General features: G+C 34.0%; 4 protein-coding genes across 4 annotated transcripts in view; 3 read left to right on the top strand and 1 right to left on the bottom strand.

Moving 5' to 3' along the window:
- Window positions 1–453: 453 nt before the first annotated feature.
- Window positions 454–5,229, top strand: LOC132543951 (calcium uptake protein 1 homolog, mitochondrial-like; the record flags this gene model as incomplete). The annotated part of the gene is made up of 5 exons (XM_060207509.1): window positions 454–756; window positions 2,557–2,697; window positions 3,509–3,617; window positions 3,837–3,926; window positions 4,822–5,229. Coding segments are annotated over 5 exons (795 nt in total), but the record flags the coding sequence as incomplete, so codon positions are not given.
- A 2,792-nt stretch (window positions 5,230–8,021) lies between these two features.
- LOC132543851 (heterogeneous nuclear ribonucleoprotein H2-like) lies at window positions 8,022–16,572 on the bottom strand. The gene is made up of 10 exons (XM_060207367.1): window positions 16,508–16,572; window positions 15,308–15,392; window positions 14,618–14,776; window positions 14,369–14,512; window positions 12,908–13,046; window positions 10,951–11,177; window positions 10,154–10,443; window positions 9,630–9,765; window positions 9,222–9,494; window positions 8,022–8,478 (listed from the first exon to the last, which is right to left on the bottom strand). Exons 2-10 carry the CDS (start codon window positions 15,390–15,392, stop codon window positions 8,285–8,287), a joined length of 1,647 nt encoding a protein of 548 aa, XP_060063350.1. The 5' UTR covers window positions 16,508–16,572; the 3' UTR covers window positions 8,022–8,284.
- A 187-nt stretch (window positions 16,573–16,759) lies between these two features.
- LOC132543836 (MOB kinase activator 1B) lies at window positions 16,760–26,219 on the top strand. Its single transcript, XM_060207351.1, has 4 exons — window positions 16,760–16,929; window positions 19,916–20,082; window positions 21,522–21,749; window positions 22,021–26,219. The coding sequence occupies exons 1-4, from the start codon at window positions 16,916–16,918 to the stop codon at window positions 22,260–22,262; spliced, it is 651 nt and encodes a 216-aa protein (XP_060063334.1). The 5' UTR covers window positions 16,760–16,915; the 3' UTR covers window positions 22,263–26,219.
- LOC132543837 (uncharacterized) overlaps window positions 26,216–27,564 on the top strand; it is a 187,111-nt gene continuing 185,762 nt past the window's right edge. The window contains exon 1 of the mRNA XM_060207353.1: window positions 26,216–26,225. The gene's annotated coding sequence lies outside the window, so the exon portion shown is untranslated. The remainder of the gene's footprint in view (window positions 26,226–27,564) is intronic.

Raw genomic sequence — 27,564 nt, forward strand, 5'->3', positions numbered from 1 at the left:
CATAGATACATGTCTCTGAAGTCAGGGCCTGCAACCCCATAATCACAGTTATGGTTCTTTATTAAAATTTCATGTCTGGAGCATAACTGAAACTTTTTATTTTAAAAAAAACTTATTTTTGAAAACATCTTTAATGCCTGTAGTCTTTAAGTATTTGCTTATCTTCCACACAATTTATTCTAACAACTATCATGTTCATTGCTGTAAGTAACATAAGAAACAGACTGGGTGAAATATGCATAAACATATCGGACACAACATATATGTAACATAAAACATTATTCCTTCATTTACCAATCAGTATTTTAACATCTTTTGTCATTAATATGACCAAATACATGATTAGCAAACAAGGAAAACCTTCAGTAAAATTATTTTTCTTTGAGGATTTTTTTTGTTTTGTTTTTATTTTGAACATAAACCAAGATTTAAAACCTCTGAAACTATGTTAAGAAACTTGGAGAATCATTAGATACTGATACACAATGCAACCACTTGTTTGGATCAGTCTGTGACCTCTACTTGTCGATATTAAAGGATTGTACAATTTTGAATTTCCAGGTCCATCAGATAATCCGTAACCAGACTAGCATAGGCATGCGTCACCGTGACCATGCTGTAACTGGGAATGTCATGAAGGGTGTGAGCTCAGCTTTGGTCACCTACTTTTTTGGACCAGAGGGAAAAAAGAAGCTGACCGTACCAGTGTTTCTTGCCTTCCAACAACAGGTTCAAAATGAAGTGCTCAGAATCGAGGCAAGTGAACACCTCACTGATGTACATAAAGGATCTTAAATGAGTGGCCATGCCATATTGATTTTGTTAAACATGTTCATTCTTTTGATATTTCAGGAGCCTTTATTGGGTATTTAATTTTCAGATAGGATGGATGAAGTTATAGCCTGTCGACACAGCCCCAAGAAGTAGATGTTACTACCAATCTTAGCTCTCTGATTGGTTAAAAGTTTCCCACACCCCTAGCAGCATATGTATGCTATAAACAATCTTTCAAAACATTGTTAAGCATGCATGCAATGGCTATGAGACAAGCAAATATTATACAAAAATAGTGAAATTGATTGAAACTTCAGAAATCTTCAAGGCATGGTGGAATCAACTATTCTTAATTGATGGAAAGGCCTTCAGAGGCCAAACCAAAATTGTAAAATTCATCAACCCAGGGTCTCACATTTTCCCTGGGGAGTTTACTGTGATTTAATATATGAAAAAGTCAAATAGTTATAAAGAAAAATTATATTTTTAACATAATTTGTTTATTTTCTATTTGAAATCGTTCAAATTTGGTTAGAATTAGTTTTAGGAGATATATTTATTGACCTCGACTGACCCATTAGGGCTGATTGGCAGGTCCAAAAATGGTTCAAATTAACTGAAATTTCAAAAATCATCTTCTCAATAGGTAGATAAAGTAGTACCAAATACTCTTCATGGATGGAAGTGTCCTACAGTGCTTCACAGGTTCACACCAGCAGTTGCCAATGTCACATTTTGTCAAATCTTAGTGAAAATGAGAGGATAGTAGTCATTTATGTAATATGGGTAATAATGGTCATCAGACTTATCCAGGTAAAAATACAACCCAATTAACAATTAGTGTCATGTCACGACCACTAATCCCTTCCAACCTGCAGGTTCCGGGGAGACAGTATATACATATAGTAGACAATAGACTAGGCCTCTTACAGGTAGCCCTGGGCATTGGGGACATAACAGATTTATATGAGTTATCACAAACAACCTACCTATTTTGATAGTTACATGTATTTCATTTAACAAACACTAGGTTTTTTTTTTCATAGATTAAGGTGTATGTAATGAATACACCTGCAATTTATGTAAGATGTATGATAACACTTACTGGAAAGCTTGATTTTACAGTTCTAATGCATTCATTTAATATACATTTTTCCCCTAGTTCTACCAAAATTGTAATGGTTGACAAACAGAAAGTTTGGCATCATTTTAAGACAGAAATCAAAGTTAAGTCTGGTCAATTTGAATAGGCAGGCAGTTCAAACACGTGATTTTTTCAGTAAAAGCAATGATTTTCTGTCAAGTGATAGTTTGAACCCTTTCTAGTCCAGGATTGTTTGTACCTATAAAACAGATGAGGATATTCAACATTTCTGTCGTACTACTGGCTGCAGTGTACTTTGTCTCTGCTGTCTTAATATTTATATATGATATATGTATCTATATACATGTATATACATCTCTCACAACTGTCAGCTTTGAAGAACCATGGCAAAGTCTTGATCTGCACACCATATATCAAAGTCATTTTAAACATGTGATACACATAAAGTACTACAGAAGTAGATGGGATTTTGGAATGGAATGTGAACACAAATAGTAATACTTCCGGCAGTGAGATGTCATTGTCACTGGTAAAAAAATGTTAATTTTTATAGATACCTTTCATTATTTCATTCTGAAAATGTTTCAGATTGATGAGTTCATTTTGTAAAGACTTATAACTACTATTGTAAAGAAGTGTCAGCAACATTAGTAAACCCACATAATCTCTTTGTTTAGTTTGACCGTTATGATCCTGAGGATGGGAAGATCCAGGAAAAAGATTTTGGAAGAATTCTTCTTACTTATGCTGGATATCCAGATAAGAAAAAGACACGCATGCTGAAAAGAGTTATCAAGAAGTTCAAAGAGGAACCACAGGTATGAAACACTGCATCAGCTAGTAAATAGTTTGTTATTTCACTGATATCCTTATATCATATTGTTAAAGGAGCCACACCAAGCTAGCCTTAAAATTGTGATTTTTTTTAAAGATTTTTTTGTTGGTCAGTGTATATCAACAATAGGCAAAGAGGGCCTGCACTGCTCAGCTTGGGTATGATGACAATACAAACAAATATTTTACTATGAGATAAAATTTATTGGCTTAAAAATCTTTCCCTGCATATGGAAGTAATATACAAAATCTTTACCTTGACCTAATTGCCCTATCCACCATGCTACCATGCTACCAGGGGGCCCAAGAGCAACATTTCAAAAACCCAATTTAATTTATTCTCCTGCATCAAATAATTTTACAATCCAGATTTTGTCAAAATACATTACATTTCAGATTACATGTAGTCATGAAAAAGATAAGGCAAAGGCATAATTGGTCGATGATATTCTTAAAGTACAAATTTCCATTTGTAAATTTCTTATAGACAGATTTACATGTAGTCATGAAAAACATAAAGCAAAGAGTATCATAATTGGTCAATATTTGTTGTCAGCACTGAACTCATAGGAATATGATCTGTTTGCAGTAATAAGGCAGAGACTGGAGTAATTAGTGAGAGCTTTACTTTCTATCTATAGATACATCTGATTTTATGCTGCTGAGCTGTTTTGACAGCATTGATATATTGAAAGGGATTTTATTTATTGAACTTCCCCAGCAAGACAAATGTTTTTATTTATTTATACAGGTATGATTACACATTTAGTAAACACTAGTTTCATGAAAACATAGGGTATCACATTTGAGGAATACATCAACTTCTGGCGTTTCCTGAAGAGCATAAATGATGTGGACACAGCTTTAAGTTTCTACCATCTGGCTGGGGTTTCTATTGATGAAGGTATACTTTATTTCTATTGACTTTCATATTAACATTTCCTGTAGAGAAGGCATAATTTTGAGTATGCTACAACTTAATACAGTTTTTAGTCATACACATTCTGTCTTTAGTTTCTTCTTTTTTTTTAAGAGAGAAAGTATATTTGCTCTTATATATACATTCTTAACTATGTGTCATCATGTAAGGTACAATGTACATCTCATAAAATCTTGTTTACAGAGACACTGAAGCATGTAGCAAAGACAGTAGCCCATGTCCATTTAACAGATCATGTGGTGAATGTGGTGTTCACACTCTTTGATGAAAACAGTGAGTGTTGTCTTTATACAAAATGAAGAGTCAAATATAACAAGTGTAATCTGGGGTTGGAATCTACTTAATTTTTCTTCTAAACAAATTTTGAATGATTTAAACTTTTTACCTGTAACCAAATAGTAAAAGTAGTCATTTGCTGTGTCTGTTCGAAAGCAGGTGACTGTAAGGCTCTTGGGCAACTTCTTAGCGTCTAATGTTGTGTTCAGATAGTCATACATCCAAAATTATGTTCTGTTAATTTTACAATTGAAATTTCCCTATCATTAAAATATTAAGCTAGCATGGAAATTATTGAATTGAATCATAAATGTAAGAATGTCTTGTATTTCTCTTTCTAAATTTTAAAGGGTATACAATGAAATCAACCATGCAGGGGACATAAATATTTTGGTGGTTTAGGGAAGGTTTGGTTTGTAGAAGTGAGCCAAAATAACGGGTCCCGACTTGGATATAATTGAGCAGATTCCACTCATACAGTACATTAACCATTCCAACTGTGTACATATAAAAAAAAACTTTTAAGAGTAAAACTATTTTGGTTAGGTGAAGAAAGTGATGCTTGTTGTATCCAGTTTGTGACTTTATTAAAAAAAAAATACTGTGATAATTGCCTCACGATCTGGACTCCAACGTAACATAGTCAGACCTAGCTGACTTTCAAGTGTTTAGACATTTCTAGCCTCAGTGAAACCTCATTCCATACATCGCCATTTTGTTTGGTTTCAGGAAGTAATAGGTTTTGGGAAGGGTCGGTTTGGGGAATTTGCACTGTGAAAGGTTATTCAGATTTGTATTACATGTATGTAAATATGTAGTAAATTACACATACCTCTTTGAAGCAACATGAAGAAAATCTGGCTATGTCTACCTGTACCTTAATGCATTGCAGATGATGGTCAATTGAGCAATCGTGAGTTTGTGTCTGTGATGAAGCAGCGTGTGATGCGAGGGTTGGAGAAACCAAAGGACACTGGTTTTATCAAACTCATCAATGCAACCTGGAAGTGTACCAAATCCCAAACCTCAGCATTCCTTGAGTAATCTCACTGACTTTGGTGTGCAAAGGATCTCTGCTCTGACATCTCTGTGATTGTCTAAATTATAGTTTTGTTTTTTGTTTTTAAGGGGAATGTTTCTAATACATCCTGAATTATATTTGTATGTTCTTAAACTAGATAGTTATTCTATAATATTAGTTATTCTTTAATATAAGTTGTCTACCATCTTTAAAGATTCTTTACCTCTATACAAGATTTCATATTGACTTGATCATGAAGAATAAACATGCTATCCTACATTTGAATTGGTTTGTAATTTCTATATGTTACGTATCGTATATTGCTTTATATCATTTAGATCTTGGATGAGTTTGATATTGGTCAAACGGCAGCAACACTTGCCAAGAATGACCATTTACACAAGAAGCACAAGGGACCTGCATTGCATTGTTCACCTGGCTAATTCAGCTAATCATGCATTTGAAAAATAATTTCTGAAATACTTTCCCAGCCAAATGGTCAAACAGAAGTCGGATACATCCACCAAAGTGGTCAGATACATCATTCATAAAAACTGCCTCAGACCAAACTTGGACAAGGTCTTTGTACAGATTTTTCAGAACTTACATTTCCTACATTGCGCTTCACATCTCTGATGTCAGACTCCTGGACTCAGTTGTTCAAAGAATTGTTAGTTAATCAGTGGTTAGTGAAAAAATTTAATTATTGTCAATGAAAAAACATGGACTTTTGAAGAAAAAGTGACACTCAAAAAATATCTATCTCACCTGTGTCTACAAATCTACAGCTGTGAAATGATTGAAAATTTTTGTAATTGAGTTTTGATTTATATTTGAAATTTTCTTTGACCACTGATTAACTCACACCAAGTTTTGAACAACTGGGACCAGGCTGGTACAAAGTTAAGTTCGTTTGAACTAGGTATGCATAAAACCAAATTTGGACAGAATCAAGGAATTCTCACAAAAACACTATTCCTCAAGACCCACTGTTTACACAAAACTGATTTTCCTTTGCAAAGAATGCTAGAGCCCTGATATTTCTCCAGGATTTTAAAGAATTTCCACATTTTCCCCTGGGGGCCGACACCCACTTATTCAAAATAGATCTGTTTACCGAAGAATGTTTTGGACCAAATTTTGGCAAAATCCCATCACCCCTCCAGGAGGAGTAGGATTTTAAAGAATTAACTATGTTTTCCTTATTGAGCCTCATCTCTCCTGCCCCAGGGAGCTGAGACCCACTGGTTATACAAAATTGATTTCCCCTTCACTCAAGACCGCTTCAGACCAAATTTGGTCAAAATCCGCTTAGTCTTTTATGACTAGTAATAATTTGTAGAAAAAATTAACAAATGTCCAAGATGGTATTAGCTCTGGTCCTTTGGACCAGGAGAGCCAATAAGGATTTTCATTCAAATTATAATTCCATCAAACTTCAACTAAATAATTTCAAATTTTAAATCTTGATGAAGAATTATGGTTTCATTTTCATTTCCTTTTTTTCTTTTTCTTTTATGCAGTCCAGGTATACTGAAATACTTTTTAACAAATACACTTCTTATAACTGTCATAATTTTCATGCGTCACTTTTTACCACTGGATTCAGGAAATTATTTCAGCCTTACAAATAAAAATTATTAAGGATGTAACAAATATTTTGCATCCTTCACCAGTGACCTTTTTTTTCTTGTTATGGAAAGGTAAACTTTGAAATTGGAAGACAGTGACATGTACTTTTATTTGTTAAACATTACTAATTTCACAATAGGATTACATCATCAGTTTCTCAGAAAGCTTTGTGGGGCATTCATGCTGGCATGGTGTATTCTATTCACAATTGCAACTGGCTGTATTTAACAAAGAGGGTTATCAATAATAATTGATCACCTCATGTTACAGACAGTGATTATCTTAACTATTGGGAAAAGATAAAGGAATATTCTGCATGGATTTCACGGGATGCTTTTTAAGCCGAGAGTGAAACTGATGAATGCTCCCAAAAGATACTTTAAGGACACAAACTTTTGACAAAACCCAATAACTCTGTAATTAAGGGGTGGCAGACCCTAATTTGATAAACTGCACATTCTCTTAGTATGACCAATGTATACACCAAGTTTTATTATGTTAGTTTTAATGCAAGCAGAGCTATATTCATGAAACAAAATTTAAACAAAGAACAATAACAGTCCTGATAGGGTCATGGGCTCCTACTTTGCTACATTGCACCTTGCTTTCACATGACTGATGTATACATCATGTTTCGATATTCTAATTAAAATCCAGGCAAAATAATGCTTCAGACACAAAATTTTAACAAAGAGCAATTACTGTAATTAAGGGGACCATGCCCTAATATTGGTACACTGCACTTTGTCTTCATATGATCAATGTACACAAAGTATCATTATTCTAGCTTAACCGCAAGCAAAGTTGTGTTCGGACAAAAAATGTTTTAACAAGGGTTATGATTTTGTAACCGAGGAGTTAATGGCCCTGAATTCAATACACTGCACATTGTCATTGTATGATCAATGCATTCACCAAGTTTCATTATCTAAGTTTATAGTTATTCCAACCAGCCATAATTACAAAATTTATGACTGTACCCTACTCATTCTAATGACTTAAAACTTAGCATCAATACATCTCTCCTGTCGTCCGTTTAGACAGACAAAATTGGTGGGAAGACTCCCAGCCAAACCATATAAATATAGTGCTGCCAGAAATCAGGAACTGAATGGTAACTGGATGTCTGCTACAATTGTATTGCTTCAATAGGCTTATTTTCTGTTGATTTCTTAATTCACAAATGTTTCATTCTGATTGAACCTGTTATGACAAAATCAGGGTAGTGTGAAAGTTTGTAAAACTGTCTCGATAGATTTATAAAGAATTTTCGCAAATTATATATCATATGTATGTTTAAATGGTAAATTGATTCACTCAGTGCCATCTTATGCTTAGCAACCCTTGGGTTACAATAAATCTGTCTTAATCACACAAAGCTTGTGTCCCTCATAATTGATTGCACTCATTATGATATAAAATGAAAATTTTAACAAAAATTTCAAGTTTTATGTATGTTTATTACACTGTGATTGATGACAATTATGACAAGAGATTAATTCATGATGATACCTGGTAATTGAAAAACAAACAATAACAACACTAGTTCACTTAGAGTATGACACCAATAAGAATATATATGAACATCAAAACTTATACAAAAATAAGACATTTCTTAAGAGATAACTGATCTTCATACATTTGTCAGTAAGTCCGATGGTAACTTTCAGATCAGTAGAGTCTTTTGTTTGTGAGATAACATTTAGAAAGCTGTGTAGTTGGGATTTCCCATCAGGTTGTTGTTCATTCCTCCTCCCATGCCACCGCCCATGTTGTTTCCTCCCATACCCCCTCCCATACCACTGCCCATTCCCATTCCTCCTCCCATGTTGCCACCTCCCATGTTGCCACCACCATAGCCTCCATCATTTCCCATGAAGTTGTTGGACATGTTTCCTGTAGAAGAACAATTTGTTTATAGGTAGAAATCTATATTTAATCGAGCACAGCGCTCACTTTAATAAAGCATCATTTACAACTGTGGTGCTTATATTTTTGGTATGTTGACATTTAATTGCTACAATCTATGAAAGGAGTTGAAACATTGTTATTTATCATCAGCTTGGAAATATATAGTACTTTTCAGTAAAATGACGATAAGTACTACTGTTTGTGTGCTCAACGTGTCACTCCTATGTAATCTATCAGTAATTCTTTATATATATTCCTATTTTATTGATAAAAACCTTAACCTATATATCCTAAATAAATGGTTCAATTCTGTTTATCTTGTCATCAATGCCACAGAAATCAAAAGTAAACTTAGTTGTAATCAAGATTCTAGGTCTGCCATTTTGTTGTCGGTGTAAACATCCTGGCATAAGCCAGCCAATTTTCTAGTTTTTCAAGTATTTCATTGTCTTAATAAACACACTTAAAACACATGAAGATTATCATTCTAAGTGTGATACTTATTTTCTGACATTTCATCAAACAATTCCTACATTCAGCCATGCCAAGTAAAATCAACTTATATCATGACATCTCAGGATGTCATGAGGACCGAGGACATGTTAATAATTGCTGGATATGGGAGCACTTTTTCACGATGTCTCAGATGTCATGAGTACAGAAAAAGTTAATCAATTCTAGAAGAATATTTGACATTGATGCAATATTGGTCACCTTTCAGTACCCACCTCCATCATAACCACCTCCATAGCCATCACCATCGTATCCGCCTCCTCCCATGTTACCCATATTTCCACCTCCCATGTTTCCACCTCCCATATTTCCACCTCCCATGTTTCCTCCTCCCATGTTGCCACCGCCCATGTTTCCTCCGCCCATGTTTCCACCCATGTTTCCTCCACCCATGTTGTTGCCCATGCCTCCTCCAAATCCTCCCCCAGAGCCGTAGTTTGTACGTCCTGATGGTGTGGAGTTCAGGAAAAGTTCTATGTATCTGTGATCTGAAATACAAATATTCACTTTCAATAAAGCATCTGGACAGCTCAGCAATTAGTCTTTGCACATGCTCATCTATTAGGATGTTAACTCGAGGTCGTAATACCCTTTCATCTCCAAATACACTCAAATGGACTTACGCATGTTTTTCTTGTGGTTCTTCATAGCATCAACAGCTTCTTGGTGATCAGCAAAGTCTACATTAGCTTCTCCTGTTGGTCGACCATTGGCAGAAAACTCAAACTCTATGGAAATTGGTTTAAGTGGCTTAAAAAACTGAAATGAAATTTATATCACATTACACTAAATTCTGCTTAAACAATCTTGATTACAACTAAGTTATTTCTTTAAAGTTAAAAGAAACCCAGCAAATTTAAACATTGATATCAAATGTTAATAGCTATAATGCAGCCATTCCAACAGATTCATATTATTTCCCTCATCTAACAAATTACCATTAATTAATTTGCTGTTATGCTCAATAATATCATGTTATATCTTGCTGCAGTTCAATTTAAGGTGAACATAACAGTTTTTCCATTTTATCTCTGAATCAATATAACACACAACAATAATTATTTTTGATATAATTATATCAAGTTCTATAGACTATGAACCCTATATCTTTTAGAGAAAACAGGAGATAACTGATAATGTTACATACTTCTGCGATGTCATTTTCAAGAGCTTGGAATGGCAGTCCCCTCATGTGTACAGAGTGACCAGATTTGCTGGCATATGAGCTTCCAGGTGTTGTTCCTCTTGGTCTGTTGTTCATGGATAATTGCTGCATGCCTCCTCCCATACGTCCTCCTCTTTGAGGTTGTTGTCTCATGCCACCCATTCCTCCTCCGCCCCCACCACCACCACCTCCTCGTCTGTTACCCATACCACCAAATCCCTGTCTCATACCGTAACCACCACTGTAGTCATCAAAGTCATCTTCAAAGAATCCTGCAATATCATATAATAAAGGGAGAGGCTATCAAAGATTTGTTGACAAACTGATCATCACAACATTTTAAGCGATTTTGTTTCCTTACACCCAATGTGCATATCAAGTTCAGAACATTACACTGTAAAGGGCCCAACAGACTTTAACTGAATATGATTTCTGGAATGAACCCATAACACAAGAACAAAAGTCCATTCCAAACGTGACTTCTGTAGGATTTTTAGGATCAATATCACAAACCTTACTCCATGCATGAAATTTTTTCGTCTTCTTAAAAACCTTGTTTTACTCTCTTAAGAAATTTACTACAAAAATAACCATTCCAAATATACAGTGATAAAGGGTATTCCATTTAAGGATCATGTAGTTCATATCCTCGATATCCCTTTTTTTGAGCATACTCTAAAACAAAATTTTTAAGGAATTTTTTTTATCAAAACAAAACAAACAAAAATTAAGATGATGTTTAATTGTTACCTTCTACTCAAGAAACAACACAAACTAACCTTTGACATTACGACCTCCTCTTCCCATTCCATAACCTCCCATGCCACCTCCCATTCCCATTCCACCGCCACCACCTCCTCCACCGCCCATTCCAAAGCCTCGGTTATTCCGATCATAGGGCCCACGTCTCTGTTGCATTCCGGAGTTCATCAAGGGACGAATCATACGGGGTTGTCCAACTGCTTGGTAAGCCTCCTGCATGCTGCTTTTGAATATTTCTATGTATCTAAATGCGAAGGAGGAAATAAATGATTATTAGTATGGTACAATGAAATAAAAAATTACAAACATTTTAAGTGATTTGGTGAACATAATTAATACTTTATTATTCCAGTATCTAAATTTAAATATTCAAATATTTTATTATCTCCTCTCAATTTCAGTTAATAAATTCACATATAAGTACGTATTTCAAGTTATCCTTATGTACTGATATCAAAACTTACCATATTTTCAGATTTCTACATACAAAACAAATGGCTCAACCACAACAAATCTCACTTATATTCTCTCAGGTAGGAAGTATTTTCTTCAATGTTTCAATCATGTTTTCCTTCACTTTTAAACGATTACACTATCAAAGTAACCTCATTTTCCAATATAACTTGACATCATATAAATAACACAGAATAAGTAAAGTTCAATAACTTTAAATAATTCTTTAAAAAAACAGATTCTGTAAATAAACTTTTAACATCTGTGTTTTGTTTCTCAGATTTTTTTTTCTCAAATGTGTACACAGAAAAGAATTATTATTGATATGAATACTGTATATTTCCAAATACAAACCATTATTCAACTTTTTGCATCTAAATGTATCAAGCTCAAGCAAAACTCACTGCATTTCATTCAAAATTCTATTAATTTGATTCTTAAATATTATATAATAAAATCATGAAAAGACACAGTTCTCCTGACAATATTGTTGTAAATCTTTACATAACTGAGATCAATTTACAACAAGACAGCACTTTTTATCCATTTAACTGCGAAGCATTTTCTTTCAACATTAATATCGTTTAAATACTAGATTTCTACAGTATACCTTTTTCTTGTAAACTATTGTGTATAATTGGATGTTTGTATTTTAGATAAGCAAAGCATTTTGTTGATCATTTAAAAATTGGGTCTCAATTTAATATTTACTTTCTTTCTTCCAAACTCTGTGTACACATTTTCGAAAGTCTTTTAGCTTTACTACCAAATCTCTGATCACAAAAATGAAATGTAAATTGAGCCACTTACAATCATAGTTCCTGAATTAAGTTTGAGTATGCCTCTAAGAAACTTTTAAAGTAAATTTAAATACAAATTACTTCATAAATAATTTATCTTACTTGTAATATTTGTATTTTCTGCAGAAATTATCTTACAAATCCTGGCCCCATCCTAGGCCCATTGTACACTGGGTTTTTAATCTCACCTCTCCAACCGTCCCATGGTCCCATCTCCCAAAGTAGACCCGGCCATACCAAGGACATGAGTGCCAGACCCAGCCATACCTTGTTGAACCATGACCCAGCCAGAATAGGTTACCCTAGCTTTCACCCATAGATCTCATCAAATAATTGTAAATGTCTACTTTTCTTAAAGAATTCTAAAAATTCTAATTGTTTGCTTTCAGTACCTGATTTGTAATTCAGAGTCACACAGTCAGATTCTTGTTTTTCATATATCCTTGATTTGAATCATAGCCAAAGTATAGAATTTTAAGTTTTCTTTGGTTATATCTTGTCTCTAAATTGCTTTTACTACTTAACAATTTGCAAAATCCAATCAAAGACTTGGACAATCTAATAATCTTTGTAGGTTATAAAACAAGTATCAAATATAGTTACAAAACATTTTGAGGACAAAATCCAAATTTCCAGTTAAACATTGGAACAAATGAAGAGAGATCTATGGGAAAGCTCTGTGTGGAAAATAATAAGCCCCATAAAGGCCCATTCCTATCACCTGTGCCCCAATCGTTCCTTGTGTTTGAGCAAAGCCCTTTCCGCTATGTCTGGTTCAGCAAACTGGACATAGGCCTCCCCCGTGCTTCTCCCCTGTTGATCCTCAGGTAGCATTATCCCATTGGGTACAATCTCCAACCCTACGTCCCCCAACAAAACAAGCCATCAGTCATCCATGTCAGCAAAAACACAATTCACACGTGTCCAAAACATAAACATTGATAACAATCCAGCAAATAGGTTCATAAACTTGAATATATTTCACATTAAACTTTTATATAAATATATGTAAACATTTTAATAAGTTTTCAAAGAAAAAATAAACATCTATGAAAAGGTAACTCCACACAGCATAGTCTCTCACAATGGTTGACATGTTTCTGACTATCTCCTGACAAGACTAGCTGTCATCAGCACAATAAATAGCAAATTCAAGAGCTGAGGTGCAAAAAGACATTCACAATGGTAATTGTTATGTCACATTTCTGTTGTGTAATCAAGAAATGGGGGAAATCTCTATGAAGCATGGGATTAAAAACATGTTTCCTTTCAATAAAACAAGTGGGCATCCCATTAATGACAAACAGATGGCAAGACAATGAGTATTGTGAGTAAAAGTTCTGGGACACATTATCACAGTGTATACTACAAAATATGAAAAATAATAGCACCACAGAGCAAAGAAGAATTATATATCCATTCGTTATTGACTTGAAAAAGTAAACTAGCATCTAAAACATGCAATGTTGATAATGCACTTCAATAAAATTCTATTTTACTCTTGAACTGCAACTTCATACTTCAAACTCTATATTTTTGCCCATCAAAAGATTTATCAAATTTAACAAGAAAATACAACAGCATTTCAGCCAATTGTCATCACAGATACCTCATAAATTTAGTAAATTTCTTATTCAAGATTTTTTCTCTTTTCCAGAGTTCAACCACAGCAAATCTCATGAAATACACTAACTGAATAGCTGTGGTTCCAAAGTTAAAGAGACAGAATATAATGAGGTAACATTCCATTTTGCTTTTAGGAGGATAACAAACGGGATTGGATACTCAAAATAGAATATGTTCAAACCCTCATCGAACATTTTGACACCTCATATTCAAAACTACTTTGAAATATCCTCTTAGCAGAAGAAAATATCCTTTTTTGAGTAAATAAACCTTAGCAGGAATTCTTTGAACAATCTATGACACTAAAGTTTTTGATGATTGGTTCACTGATAAAAAAAATTTCTGTAAAGATGAACAAGATTAAACATAGGTTTTGTGCCATAAGAAACATTTGGCTACCTTAATTCTTCAATCTTAAAGTAAGTTTTAAAGTTCCTACTCACATTTGAACGAACACAATATTCTTATTTGTAATTACTTAAATTCCTTGACTTTTAAGTATTATTCTTTCAGTGTATATTATGAATTTTTTGTTACTTAACATTCAATGTGTTACCTGTGAAAAATTGTGCAATTTCTTCTTTAGAGCATCCAAAAGGAAGTCCACGCAGTCTAACAACAGCCTCGTTTGAACCAGACATTTGTCCTTGCCCTGCTCGCTTTATGACCCAATCCATCTCACTTGTTTTGGATCTAAAAACTATAAATAAGCAGCTTATTGATACTAATTTTATCAATCATTAACCAAAATATATTCATGATGCAACTATTTCCATATGCCATACTAAAAGGGACAAAAAGGTACCTTCAATATATCTGTTTCCCATGTGCTGATTGTGCTTTTCCAGTGATTTCTGTACATTTGCTTCATCAACCATTTGCACAAAAGCCTCTCCACTTGGTCTGCCTTCCCTGGAGAAGGTGAAATTAACTCCATTCTCACCTCCAACAACTGCCACATCATCTGAATAAAAATTGTAATAATTATTTCTTTATTTTTAGATATATCTCTCAAATTTGTTCACAATTTAACTGTCAAACATGTCTGATAAACATATTCTGAAGTTTTGGTAATACAACAATGGAAAGTATCATAAGTTATCCATTTTGGTCTAACAAGCTGTTTTAAGTTTCACACTGTACATGTTATCTGTATTATCTTTGGTCTGGAATTTTTAAATCGAATGACTTCAATTTTTATGTTTGACATCAAAAGAACATCTACATCAAAAAGCATGACTCTATCAGTACGTCAACACATTTCCATAGCAGACAATTAAATAATTTCACATAAACTTTACAATCTAATACTGCTTCCATTTCCTTCATATGTTGGATGTTGCCAATAGGAAAATTGCAAACTATGTTTACATAATAATAACTGCATGCCAGTATACATATCATAAATTTTAGGTACAAATTCACTGCAATTGTAGACCAAAAAAAAAAAAAGATACACATGCATACCAGGATTGTATGTGTACATTGACTTTACCTCCAAAGAACTTCAGGACTTCTGCAGCTGTTGCTGACCAAGGGAGGCCCCTCAAACGTACCACACAGCCATCATCATCACCCATCTGTTAAACAAAAGTAATAACATGATAACAAGATATTATCAGTCTTCAGATATATGGTCTTGATCACAATCAAATTTCTAATGTTTTAATTTCTCATCTTACTAGTATAGAGTTAGAAAAGTCACACAACATGCACCATATTGCACATCAAGCAGATGTTTTGTGAATTTCAACCAATGATATTAGCTCTAAACAATAGAGCTTTTATTACAACCCCTCTAAGGAAACAAACATTGAAGGTCCTAACCGAAACAAGGACGTTAAGCTCAAAAAAAGAAACAAACAAACACTGTCTTACAAGATAAAGGTAAACAAACCTGGACTCAGGACAAAAAGACAAAAGCATTTAGCCATTAGGTCTTTATTCAACCTTGTCAAAATATAACTTATATATTTAAGGCACTGACCATGTATTCTCTACTTATTATGCTCTAATCACGAAAGTCTAACATTGGTGTTTGTTTAAATCTACAGATAGTGCTTGTCGCTCGAGTGTTATGCTTAGTGTCATAATATATAAACATAAAGGAGTTTCGTCTTTTATTAACTACAGGCATTCGGATGACCGGATGATCCTGCAGTTGCGGTTATGTCTGTTCAACAGGGGGGACAAGTCGTTTCGGTACTTTTAAAAATGTTTTGAATTATGTATTTAATTAAGGTTTTCAGGTGTTTTGTCATTAGGAAATATTGTTAATTTTGTTACCGAAGGTCTGTTTACTCTAAATGACACTTAGCACAATAATCGAACGTTCGAACATATATTTAGTTCCTGATATCCCTTGTGCTCCAACCTTAACATATCATAAAGTTAACTCGTAGAAAGAGAGAATCCGAATAGTGGAGGCCATTGTAAGTATGATGGAAAGTAATATGAGCTGGACAAAAATCAAATCGCGTAAAGAGAGTCAGATCAAGCCCTAAGTGTTGGCACAGAACACGTGTGGCCATTGTGACCACGATCGATTCTAGGACGAGAAAAAAGATATAAGGGAAAATACAAGACGGGTGCTATTGACACACGACACACCAATCTCAAAATATTCAACATCAGTTATTGCACATTAAGCATATGGAATATTTAGAAAAATCATCATATTTATTTGCAAACTTACGGTTTATTTTCTGATGTATAGGACGCTGCAGCTCTCGATGAAAAGAAAATGGCGGACGTCGGAAATTGTATCATGGGAGTTATACTGGAGAAAAAAGAATATTCAAAGAAACGATGTAAACCAAAGGATACCCTTTTTCTTTGATTTTTTTTTTAATTTGAAAAGAGATTTACAAATATTGTTTTTACTTCATATGTATATTTGATTGAACCATTGACATATTTACTTCCGCATTTCATTGGCGTTTCCGGTTTGATAACTTCAGAAAGAAAAATAGTGTCAACAATATCAAAAGAAATCGGTTGCCATCGACGCATCAGATGATAATTTCTGTTTGAATGTGTTAAGTATTCATTTTAGAATACGTAAAGAACCCCTTCTATCGCACTCAGTGCCACAACACTCAGGATGAGCTTTCTTTTGTAAGTTTATTTTGTTTACCATCCGTTTTGTATTCTTCTCTACCTACAGATGTATCAAGGTAACAATCTTACTTAGACTACGACTGGATATTATACATAGCTTGACACTTCAATCTCATACGTTATAAAACGTTTATAAACACTGACACAAGTCTCACAATTCCTGACATTTATTATTCGACCAGTTTTAAAGATACGCAGTAGGCCTAATGTTGATTTACCGTTATATTATTAAAATTCTAACTTCATTTAAGATACAGGACTACTGAAGTGTTTATAAACAACCGAGTTTAACAGGTATATACTGTAGTATGACATTTGCGTGTGCTATGTACGGTACAGCAGTGAAGAAACATTACTGAGAGAACTGGCCCGCTTTGGAAATCTTGAAAGTCTATGACCTGTGAAATATTTTTGTGCATGATTTATAGTAATTTTACTGTCGGAACTCAACGTTCGTTCTAACACAAGTTACAGCACACATTCAACGAGCTTATTGGAATTCATAAACAATATGTTTGTTATTGAATACATGTACTAGAGTTCCATAGCTCCACAAGGCTTCAAAGCGAGAACCAGTAATTTTTGTAGAAAGTCTTTCAGGCTAGTCAAGACACAGACACCTGTATCTGGAATATAAACAATTCAAGCAAAAATTCAGTCCACTATACATTATTCAAAAAGGTTGAACAACTTTCCCATTTGAAGATAATCTCTGGAAGACAAAAGTGTTTATTTGTAAACATAGACTTTCATAGTGTCAAACTGAAATACTTCCGTCTTACATTGATGAATAGACCAGTTGGGAAAGTTCAGTGAAGATGGTGACATTTATCTAAATTATTCTGACATTCTATCAAATTTTTATTATATTGTCTTGAGTCCATGGACGTCAAAAACATGGTCCAATATATAAAAAAGCAGCCTGTGCCAATATCGTGTTTCAAAGTTCAATGCAAACATAAAATATTTAAGTCACATACTTTTTCTGTGTCTACCTACATTTCGAAGGAAATTAAAGCAGAAACTCATCCACCAAACTTATCGAGGTCCAGCAATACCCAAGGTATTTCCTCAACCACCAAACTTAACGAGGTCCTGCAATACCCAAGGTATTTCCTAAAAAGTCCTGACATATTTTATTACAAAAATAATGCAGACAAATATAAACACACACTCAGCTTAATTTCACATATGAAAAAGAATGTTCTTAGATAACATTAACTGTTTTTTAATTGTAAATGAATTAAGTCATAATCTTGATAAATGGCTCCATCCTTTGTACAAATGGCTCAAAAGTGAACTGAAAGATGGATAGCAAAACAACTTTGCTTACATAATTTTCTGAATATTTGTGCATACGTAAGAAGTGGTGAAACCAGGCATGTGACTAGAGGCTAGGAGGCATGGCTAACATTTTGTAAACTAAAACAGGGTAAGGTGAGGGGAAATGTACACTAAGTGAATGTATTGTTATTATAAGACATGCCCATTATTGGAGATGAAAAACAGACATTTTGATCCATGTGTGATAGGATTGGAGTTCGGACGTTCATTGACTCAAGACTGATATTTAAGAAGTCAATAGAATGTCGCAATAATTGGGACTAGTGTGAAAATATGTTTTTGGTGTTGATTTTAGCTTTGAATTGGCACAAATACTGAAATATAATTTTTTTTTTTTTTTTTTTTGAGGAGATTAGAACATGATTCAGAGGATCTCAAACAGACAAGAAAATACCCAAACACTGATGTTTCTTTCACAGCATAATGTCCAAATTTTGAAATTTGAATGTGTCAAATTGTATATGATGAAAGATGGAAATGCCTATACCCCTCCAGAAAGTGGAACTCATTTTTTCATTGTGACATCAGCTAGTGATCAGACTTTTAATTCCCTGGGCCACAGTTCTACTGTTTTGTCATCCGCGTTACCAATCTTGGACACCAGGTGTACTGTCACGTCATTGACATTGCCAGACTTAGATTCCAGGCCCCACTTGTATAAAATATCTCAATTTCAGATTTCCTCAAGCCCAGATTTTCCTCAGCTAATATCTCCTTGAACATATCTTGCATGAAAATTCTGCAAGGAATTTCAGGAAATCCTAGCCGATGCCTTCCTCCTGTTCCTTGAGAAAATTTTATACAAGCAGTTTTTGAGGAGATATCAGCTTAGGAAAATCTCGACTTGAGGAAATCTCAAGTTGAGATGTTTTATACAAGTTGGGCCAGGTCTACTGCTAAGTCATTGACATTGCCAGTTATTGACTGAAGTCTTAGACCCAAAATCTACTGATATGTCAAAATTGCTGGCATTAGACCCAATGTCTACTGTCATGGATATTGCTGGTCTTTGGCCTGAGTCCACTGTTATGTTATTGATATTATTGGCCTTAAACATTTGACCCCAGGTCTAATGTTGGCAACAAACCCCGTTTGCTTGCATCTTCTTCAAAACTGCTGAATTTGAAGTCTAAACATTCAGTTTTTCTGGAATACATTTTATAATGAACATGATATCTCCTTTTTCCAGAAAACAGATTACAATGTACATGAATTCTAAAATTTTCTTGTTTTTGCTATGTCCTCATCATAAAATGGCCGAGGCATCAGATTTGGTGATGCCTTTGGCCATCATTCTGTCATTTGGTCAAAATTTGGGTTTTCACAAACTGAAATTTATTTGCCTCTTGTCAACTTATCATTCCAAGAGTCTTTGCCCTTGGAATTAACTTTCATGTACTCGGTGCACCAATTCCAAGTCGGCTAGTAACTTCCCTCAACAGTCACTTTTGGTCAATCAATTTCACGGTCACCTCTTTGAAAGCCAGTAACATTGAAAAGTTCAGCAATTCTCATTTGTTGCCCTTAGGAATTGATGTTGATTGTGATTTATACTTGAAAGATAAATCACTAATAGTTTCGTCAAGATTTTATACCAATAGTCTGTGTGTTTTACTTGAATACTTCTTGTTTTTCAAAGTGGAAACAGGAACAACAAGACATTTAAGCCCAAAAAGAATATACCTGAAGGCACACATCAGCATGACTTGATGAAACATGCAGCTGTTACACTGGGTAGTGGAAACCTTCGCCAAGCTGTCATGTTACCAGAGGGAGAAGATCTCAATGAATGGGTGGCTGTCAATAGTAAGTTTTTGTTTAAAAAGAAAAAACATGCAGTAATCCATATGACTGGTTCTATAACCACTATGTTTAATATATAAGGATAAAGAAATAATGACTCCATTCCTTCACTCAATATGTAATTCTACATATTCAGGGCTCTCGATCTGCCAGATTTGGGATCGATATTCGGCCCCATTCCCAATGCAAAATAGTATCTTTTTTTCCCAATTTAGACCCCAAGATTTCCCAGTTCTGAGGAAAACACCATTATTTTTCCCAATTCTAAGGGCCCCGGGCCCCAGTCCCAAAATGAGGTGTGAGAGCCCTGATATTTGTGACCTTTAAAGCCCCAATATACTTAAAAATCACTATAAAAAAAACAAACTTTATCTTATTTTCACCGTAATATATCTAACAAAACAAATACTTTCCTTTAATTAAAGAAAATAAAACTGACTGTTTTCAATTTAAATAAAAATTGGAAAAAATGGAAAATAAACAATGTGGGACCCACAATAATTCATACATTACCGCTCATAGCGATGACATTGCGCATGCGCATATTCCGCATGTGTAAAGGCAGACACAGTACAGACGTTCACCAGTCGCTTCCTTTTTTTCCAATCATACATCAGGCCAGTTCTGAATTCTTGCGTCATAATTGTGCGTCGTATCGTTTCTAAACTAATTATTCCTTCTAATAATTTCCCAAAAACTGAATGTTTATCACAGGAATACCTCAAGTCTATGAAAAGACTTCGCAAACAATGTTTGTAAACAAAAACTTACCGAAGACATATCTGCATGTGCTTCCTCTATAAGTAGAAACCTCAACTCTCGCGAGATCAGGCCATGAACTTTCCGACATGGTTCGGCAACAATCGTAATTTTGATGGCGGCGTGTTTAAAATAGAGGTGTGTTTACAAATAGCGAGTTTCAACTGCTCATATATCAATACTTTATGCACAAAGTCATGGTAACTATTGTTTGAATAACTTAATTTTAACTACATCTTAGAGAATATCTCAATAATTATGTGTGATTCTACACTAAACTTTTGGTGAATGTTATGTATATTGGGGCTTTAATCTACAAACTCCAGCTACATTTCATATAATGGTACTCTGAAGCATATCCGACAATGTGGTTAAAATAGGCAGCAGAAGTTGGGTTCTGCATTTTTTGTGAAGAGTTCCTTGTTATAAATCTCTTTTGATAAAGAACTTCCTTCTCCCAGATACAAGCTGATACCAGTAGTTATTTACAGGTTGTAGGTTTTGTTTAGAAACACAACTTGGAGTGTCATGTTGTTTCAGTGACTCATGTGTAAGAGATACCGATACTTAAGAAGGATGAAAGTTATAAGGAAATGACTGCCCTTCACCCACTTGTATATACACCAATGTAATTTTTTCATTATCACTTACCAAAAATTCAAGATAGGTATTTTTTATTTCAGCGGTGGATTTTTTCAACCAAATAAACATGCTGTATGGTACAATAACAGAGTTTTGCACAGAGGAAACTTGTCCAGTCATGTCAGCAGGACCAAAGTATGAGTACCATTGGGCTGATGGTCAGGCTGTCAAAAAACCAATCAAATGCTCTGCACCAAAATACATTGATTACCTTATGTCTTGGGTGCAGGACCAGCTTGATGATGAAAGTCTATTCCCCTCCAAAATTGGTAATTTATCTTTGCATTCAAATATAGCAATCCACCCCTTTTATCAATCAAATCTTGAAAACTATTCATTGATAAGTTAACATTTCTCAAGTAACCAATACAGGTATGTTTTATTTTCAGAATCTTATTCAGAATTCTTACCAGTACATGTAGAAAAATTTGTGTCCAAAGGTAGAAAAAAACTTTTGAATGTCAATCTTTTTGTACGTTTCTGTAACACTTTTTAGAATTTGATTCATTAGATTCAGAATAAGTATTGTTATTATTTCAGGTATTCCATTTCCAAAGAATTTCCTTGCTTGTGCCAAAACAATACTTAAAAGACTTTTCCGGGTTTATGCACACATCTACCACCAACACTTTAAGGAGGTATGCCAGCTTGGAGAGGAGGCTCATCTCAATACTTCTTTCAAACATTTTATCTTCTTTGTATATGAATTCAGTCTCATTGAAAAACGAGAGCTTGCCCCACTGCAGGAGCTTATCGACAAACTCACAAGCAAAGACAGATAGAGGCTATGACAGGGTACACACTAGTCCAAATTTTTCCTAATCTTGTCATATTCTCAGTTGGTGCTTCCAATATCATATCTCACTGTACATGTATGTGTTAAGGAGGCAATCCATATATGTGCATTGTGTGGGCAACAGCAGCCAACGTCACTGATATCACATGTTGATAAACAAACTGAAAGTCTCCTTGTTTATTGGTACATGTTTTTGGTTCACATTCTTGAAATAATGCATCATTTATGAAAAGATTAAAGTTAAGAAATACATGTTCATGTAAAGGCTGTTTGTAGTGGTACCAGAGCTGGTATCTTTTAGACACACAGTGTATTGTTTAACTTCTCAACACTTATATGAATGTTTGCCTTGTTAAGATCTTCAAATTTTGGTTGAGACAGTATTTGTTTTTGTTAGGTGTGTGATTGAAAAATGTATACCAGCAAGTTAAAGGTGTATATATACCAACAGATTGTTAGATATATTACATAACCTAGGGAAGACACATTTGTACAAGTTTTGTGTTTTACGGTAAACCTTCGGTCAGTTGGAATAGGCAAGAAGTTGTTTGGTTTGGTGATTTTTTGAACCCTTTCTAGTTTGTTTCACTTATGTTTCAAATTGTTCAAACATGTCGCCAGACCATGTGTCTTATGATTTAGGCATTGGCATCACAGTAATCGCTCCATCTGATCAATATTTATATCAAGGTTAAAACACTCTGGGTAGTAGGCTGTAACTTACCATTGTAAGCAGTTGATAGTGTCCAATAATACACATTCATGTCACTTAATTAGCAATGATGTGTAGTGTGATTTATTTAACATCTTGCTGAAACATCATGCACACGTCATCAGACGCAACTCCAGGACCCTACTCTGCATTACAGGCTAAGCAATCGGTAATTAATTAGGGACCATGGGATGTCAGCATGTGTTTTGTCAAAGAACCACATTTTCATAAGATAATCACATCAAGACTATCCCAATAATTGTAAGATTCATAAAGGTTTTAACAAGCGTAAATCTGTAGTCATATTAAGTCTCAATCCACACTTTGCATACTGGGATGTCCACACTAACTTCCGCCAATGCACATGCAAAATTGTGTTTTTATGGACTGGTTTCTTGGTCATAGTTACAATAAGTGTTTATAAAGATAATAATTTTATAATCAAACCCCCTAAAAATCCCATTCCTGACCAGTAGCTTCCTGCCCTGCTAGGACTCTTTCGGACACATTATGATTTTGGACAAAATGAACCCTGATAGCTAAAAACTGATATATTTTCAAGGGCATAATTCTGTATAATATAGATATAATAATATTTAATTAATTTTGTTTGAACTGACCGTAAGTTTTCCGTAATTGAGTGGATTTCTGCAGGTATTTTGTATGGTCTGCATTATTCTGCTCAGATTACACATGAAAACAATTGTGCAATACTTCTCTACATTTTTGTCGAAATCTGAAACGGCATATTTTTTTAAGCAATTAAGTGCAATAAGACATGATGAAGATATGTTCTTTGTAGTGATGTTCAATTCTTCAGTATTTTGTACGAATGTACAGCATGACCTGGAGGAGAAGACCCCTATGAAATATCTAGTGTTATATCAGTTTAGGCAGATGGTTCATGTAATGAATCACCTTTTTTTTCTTTTTTAACAAAAATGGTTAAGATGTCAATAATAGGTTGTACTGTGGTAAAATTAAACGTCTGTCTCTAATTATTTAAAGCTGCTTAGGTCTTCTGAGATATAAATGATGTATGATGACTCCTCTCTTTCTCTAGCAGTTCACTGCATATAAAAACAAGGCATCAGTACAGCAAAAAACTAGAAATGCATGTGTATATTCCTTACCAAACCTGAAAGGTTTGTGCCATATTAATAAGGAAACTTTGAAAAAGGTTAAATATTGTAAAATCACTTTTCATATCCAGGCAAGTACTTACACTAATGAAAAAGACACAGTGCTGTGAAGTTCTTTGCTTGGAAAATTTCTCGAAATGTTCTGTAATTTGGCATCAGGACATTCAGCAGCCAAGTAATATTTATTGTGGTATGATTGATGGTGTGAATGATGTGAAGAAGTTTATGATAATAAGTTGCTGTTATTAACTATACCAGTTTCTCAATTTCTGTCTCTGATAAGTTGAACTGGATTCAAGGTGTTTTTAAATGTGTTACTGTTACAGTAAACAGCATTGTTTTGCAAATTTGTGTCATAACACATGCATTGTTATTACCATGATAAGTTTTATATATATTATATAAATGTATATATACATATTATTGTAAAAAAAAAGATTCCTACAATTTCGCTTGTTATATATATATATGTAAATAATAGTAATGTAACACTTCAAGAATCGTTCCCTTTCTTGCCGTAAATAGTGTTGAAAATGACAGGCAAATTTCACGTGAAATCCACAACATAAAATACAGTACTGCAAATTAATAAACTATATATTTCCATGGACAAAAAAAGTGATTTCCTTCAGTATCCAGTAAGTCATTTTTTATTTGACCGTAGCTTGTTTTGATAAGCAAATGTACAACATTCCACATATCTTCATTACAATTGGCTTTTGATTCCACATGGAAATGTTGATGAGAGAAAAGGTGGATTGATAAAATTTGAAAATAGATCTGTTGACAGATTGTTGATACTGTAATATATGTAGATTGTAACAATGGCTGTAGAAAAGGAAGGTACTGAAGTTGATACTCTTGTTTACTAGAATTTGGTGTGGCTTGGATTTTGCATCTTGAACTTTCCCTCTTATAATTTGAATTTTGTTAAATTTATTGTCCTGACATTTGAAAAAAATAGTTGTCTGGAACTGTTTCTTTGATAGCAGGTAATCTTAAAATTTTTGACTCATTTAGTATTTTATGGACTTTTACTCAATTTTCTCATTGTTTAGCCTTTGAAAAGGAATACAACTTCAACCTAAGCCATCAATATTGACATAAATAAATCCTTATCTTCTTAGTTTACATTCAATGTCAATAAACTTAGTCTATCATCACATATTAACAGATCTGGAAATGTCTAGTAATTACATCCTCTTCAGTTGTGTTAAAAGAACATTTTTTCTATTGACATTACCAATCTGAAGAAAATGTTCCTAAATATCTTGTTCAGGAAGTAAAATCGCCAATGGCCAACATTTGTCCACCTAGGCTATTGATGAAGTTGTGTATCATGATAGACATTGACCTAGGAGTAGAACTAAACAGAACGATACAGACCAGTATTGTGTACTGATAACAGTACACATCAGTTAAATATCTTTCTGAATAATAATAAGTGCTTACCATACATTTACATGTATGTTGGTTCGGACCTCCTTCCTATCACAGCTTGGTTCGTAGAATGTACTTTTGAAAAACTGTAAAGTAGGTTTTAGGAATAGGGGTCTCTGCTTTATTAATTAGTTGAAGACAGGTTTGAAATTTTTGGAAAAAGAAGAACTGTAATTCAGTATTAACACAAATCCTACTTTTCAATCTAAAGATTTATTTGGGAGCTAGCTGCAATAAGCAGGTACATCAGAGCAGGGCCCAGCAGACAATTAGGACTCAAGTCATTTATATCATATATTTTGAGTCTTAACCAATCTTGTTGCTTTAGTTTCCTATTTGCTTGCTAATTTCATTATCATCCATATGTATTCGTTTTTTGTATATTTCATTCTTAGATGCCAAATGTCTTTAAAAAACTGTGTTATTTAGTTAGGAATGTGATGTTTTAGTACATATGTTTGTTGTTATGAAGAGCATGGATCATTTTATTCTATCAGTGGACAAGTGCTTTCTCTGTAGAAGTATTTAACAATAGATTGTTTTAGTACACTTGTAGTTCTCAAATGTGACCAGGTGGTCAAACCATTAATACTAAACTATATTGTATCATGACACAATATTTGGCATGGCTTTTAAGAAAATGGCTTGGTAGAATATCTTAATAGTTTCAGTCTGATTTGAAGTGATAAAGAAGAGACTGTCCTTTTGAGCTATAGATACATAATCTTGACTGGCAATGTAACTTTGGTTTCTGCTGGATAGAAATTTATGATATTGGCAGGTATATTTGTGGAGCCTCAATGGTTCATGTACAACTGGCCCAAATCACACCATTTCTGTAAGAGATATCAGTAAAAGTAGTGGAATGGAAATTTCATTTATTTAATTTGGATATCTTTGTGGTCCACAAAATTAATATTTATACACAAATATACCAATTTTGAATACAAAAGCTTATAGAATGAATTATTCTACATTAACATCAGATTCACAGGTAAAATTTACACTTGCAGTAATGACAAATTTTAATTGTGTGTCACCTCTGATATAATATTGAGGATACATTAGTTTTCATTTTTTGTATTCTTAAATCAAAAGTCCAACCTGCTAACTAAAACTTAAGGAAACATATACAAAAAATTTCCCATTGATTTGAAATAAGTCTGGTTTCAAATTTTATTTTGAAGGAGATGGTGTTCGACTAATTAGGTTTTGTTGTAAACTTAAACTGTTTGAGGAACTAAGAATTTCTCTTTGAAGATCAATGAAGTTGGCCTGTTAACATTTAAGGGAATGGTCCAATAAAGAGATCTATCTAAGTTTAATGGCTGTAGGAGAAAGTCAGTAATCTTTATCAGAAGTCACACATGTAGCACATAATGGTGTGGTAGCATAATTGTAAGCAAGTCGCACCTAGCAAGCTTTTGGCCTGTCCTGGGCAAAGCATTTTCTATTGCTTGAATAATGATGGTCCCATTGGATAGACTTTAGAGAGAATGTGGCCTAAGTTGATTAGGTATTTTATGAAAATCCATGCAAAGATGTAATAAACGATTTCACTACACCTTGAAAATGGTTTTGTTTTTCATCCACGCAAATGACACGGTGTGCAAATGACATGGTGAGTAAATGACATGGTGTGCAAATGACATTCCAGTATGGTACACATTCAGTATCGACCTGTTGGTTGACTTTTAATTTTAACAGTTTTTTCTTTAACTTGAACTTCCAAAGTATCCAGGATCCTGATATTTTGCCAACATACACCTCGGATGGCATGCAATAAAATTTCTAAATATCAAAAACCTTGACATTTCTCAAGGTCAGGGGTCAAATGTTATCAATTTTCAGAATTACCCACGTTCTTGAGGATACCAGGTCATTTTACTTTGATTTGCATATTAAGCAATTTGAAACATTCGAAAAGGTGACCGTTGAGAGCTCCAGTGCTAAACCAACATTTCATTGTTGATATGCTTTGGTATACTCTTATA

This window comes from Ylistrum balloti, unplaced genomic scaffold, assembly GCF_031769215.1.
Source record: "Ylistrum balloti isolate Yb309-2 unplaced genomic scaffold, AGI_CSIRO_Ybal_v1 Utg369772, whole genome shotgun sequence".
NCBI classification, from domain to species: domain Eukaryota; kingdom Metazoa; phylum Mollusca; class Bivalvia; order Pectinida; family Pectinidae; genus Ylistrum; species Ylistrum balloti.

Excerpts from the sequence above, each read along its gene's own strand:
- LOC132543851 (XM_060207367.1), bottom strand. The coding sequence starts at position 15,392 with ATGGGTGATGATGATGGCTGTGTGGTACGTTTGAGGGGCCTCCCTTGG. Across the intron at positions 13,047-14,368 it reads AATTGCACAATTTTTCACAG|GGTTGGAGATTGTACCCAAT; the intron begins GTAACACATTGA and ends TGGGGGACGTAG. Across the intron at positions 8,479-9,221 it reads TGGAGGTGGTTATGATGGAG|GAAACATGTCCAACAACTTC; the intron begins GTGGGTACTGAA and ends GTTCTTCTACAG.
- LOC132543836 (XM_060207351.1), top strand. Across the intron at positions 20,083-21,521 it reads TGAATGGGTGGCTGTCAATA|CGGTGGATTTTTTCAACCAA; the intron begins GTAAGTTTTTGT and ends TTTTTATTTCAG. Across the intron at positions 21,750-22,020 it reads TCTATTCCCCTCCAAAATTG|GTATTCCATTTCCAAAGAAT; the intron begins GTAATTTATCTT and ends TTATTATTTCAG.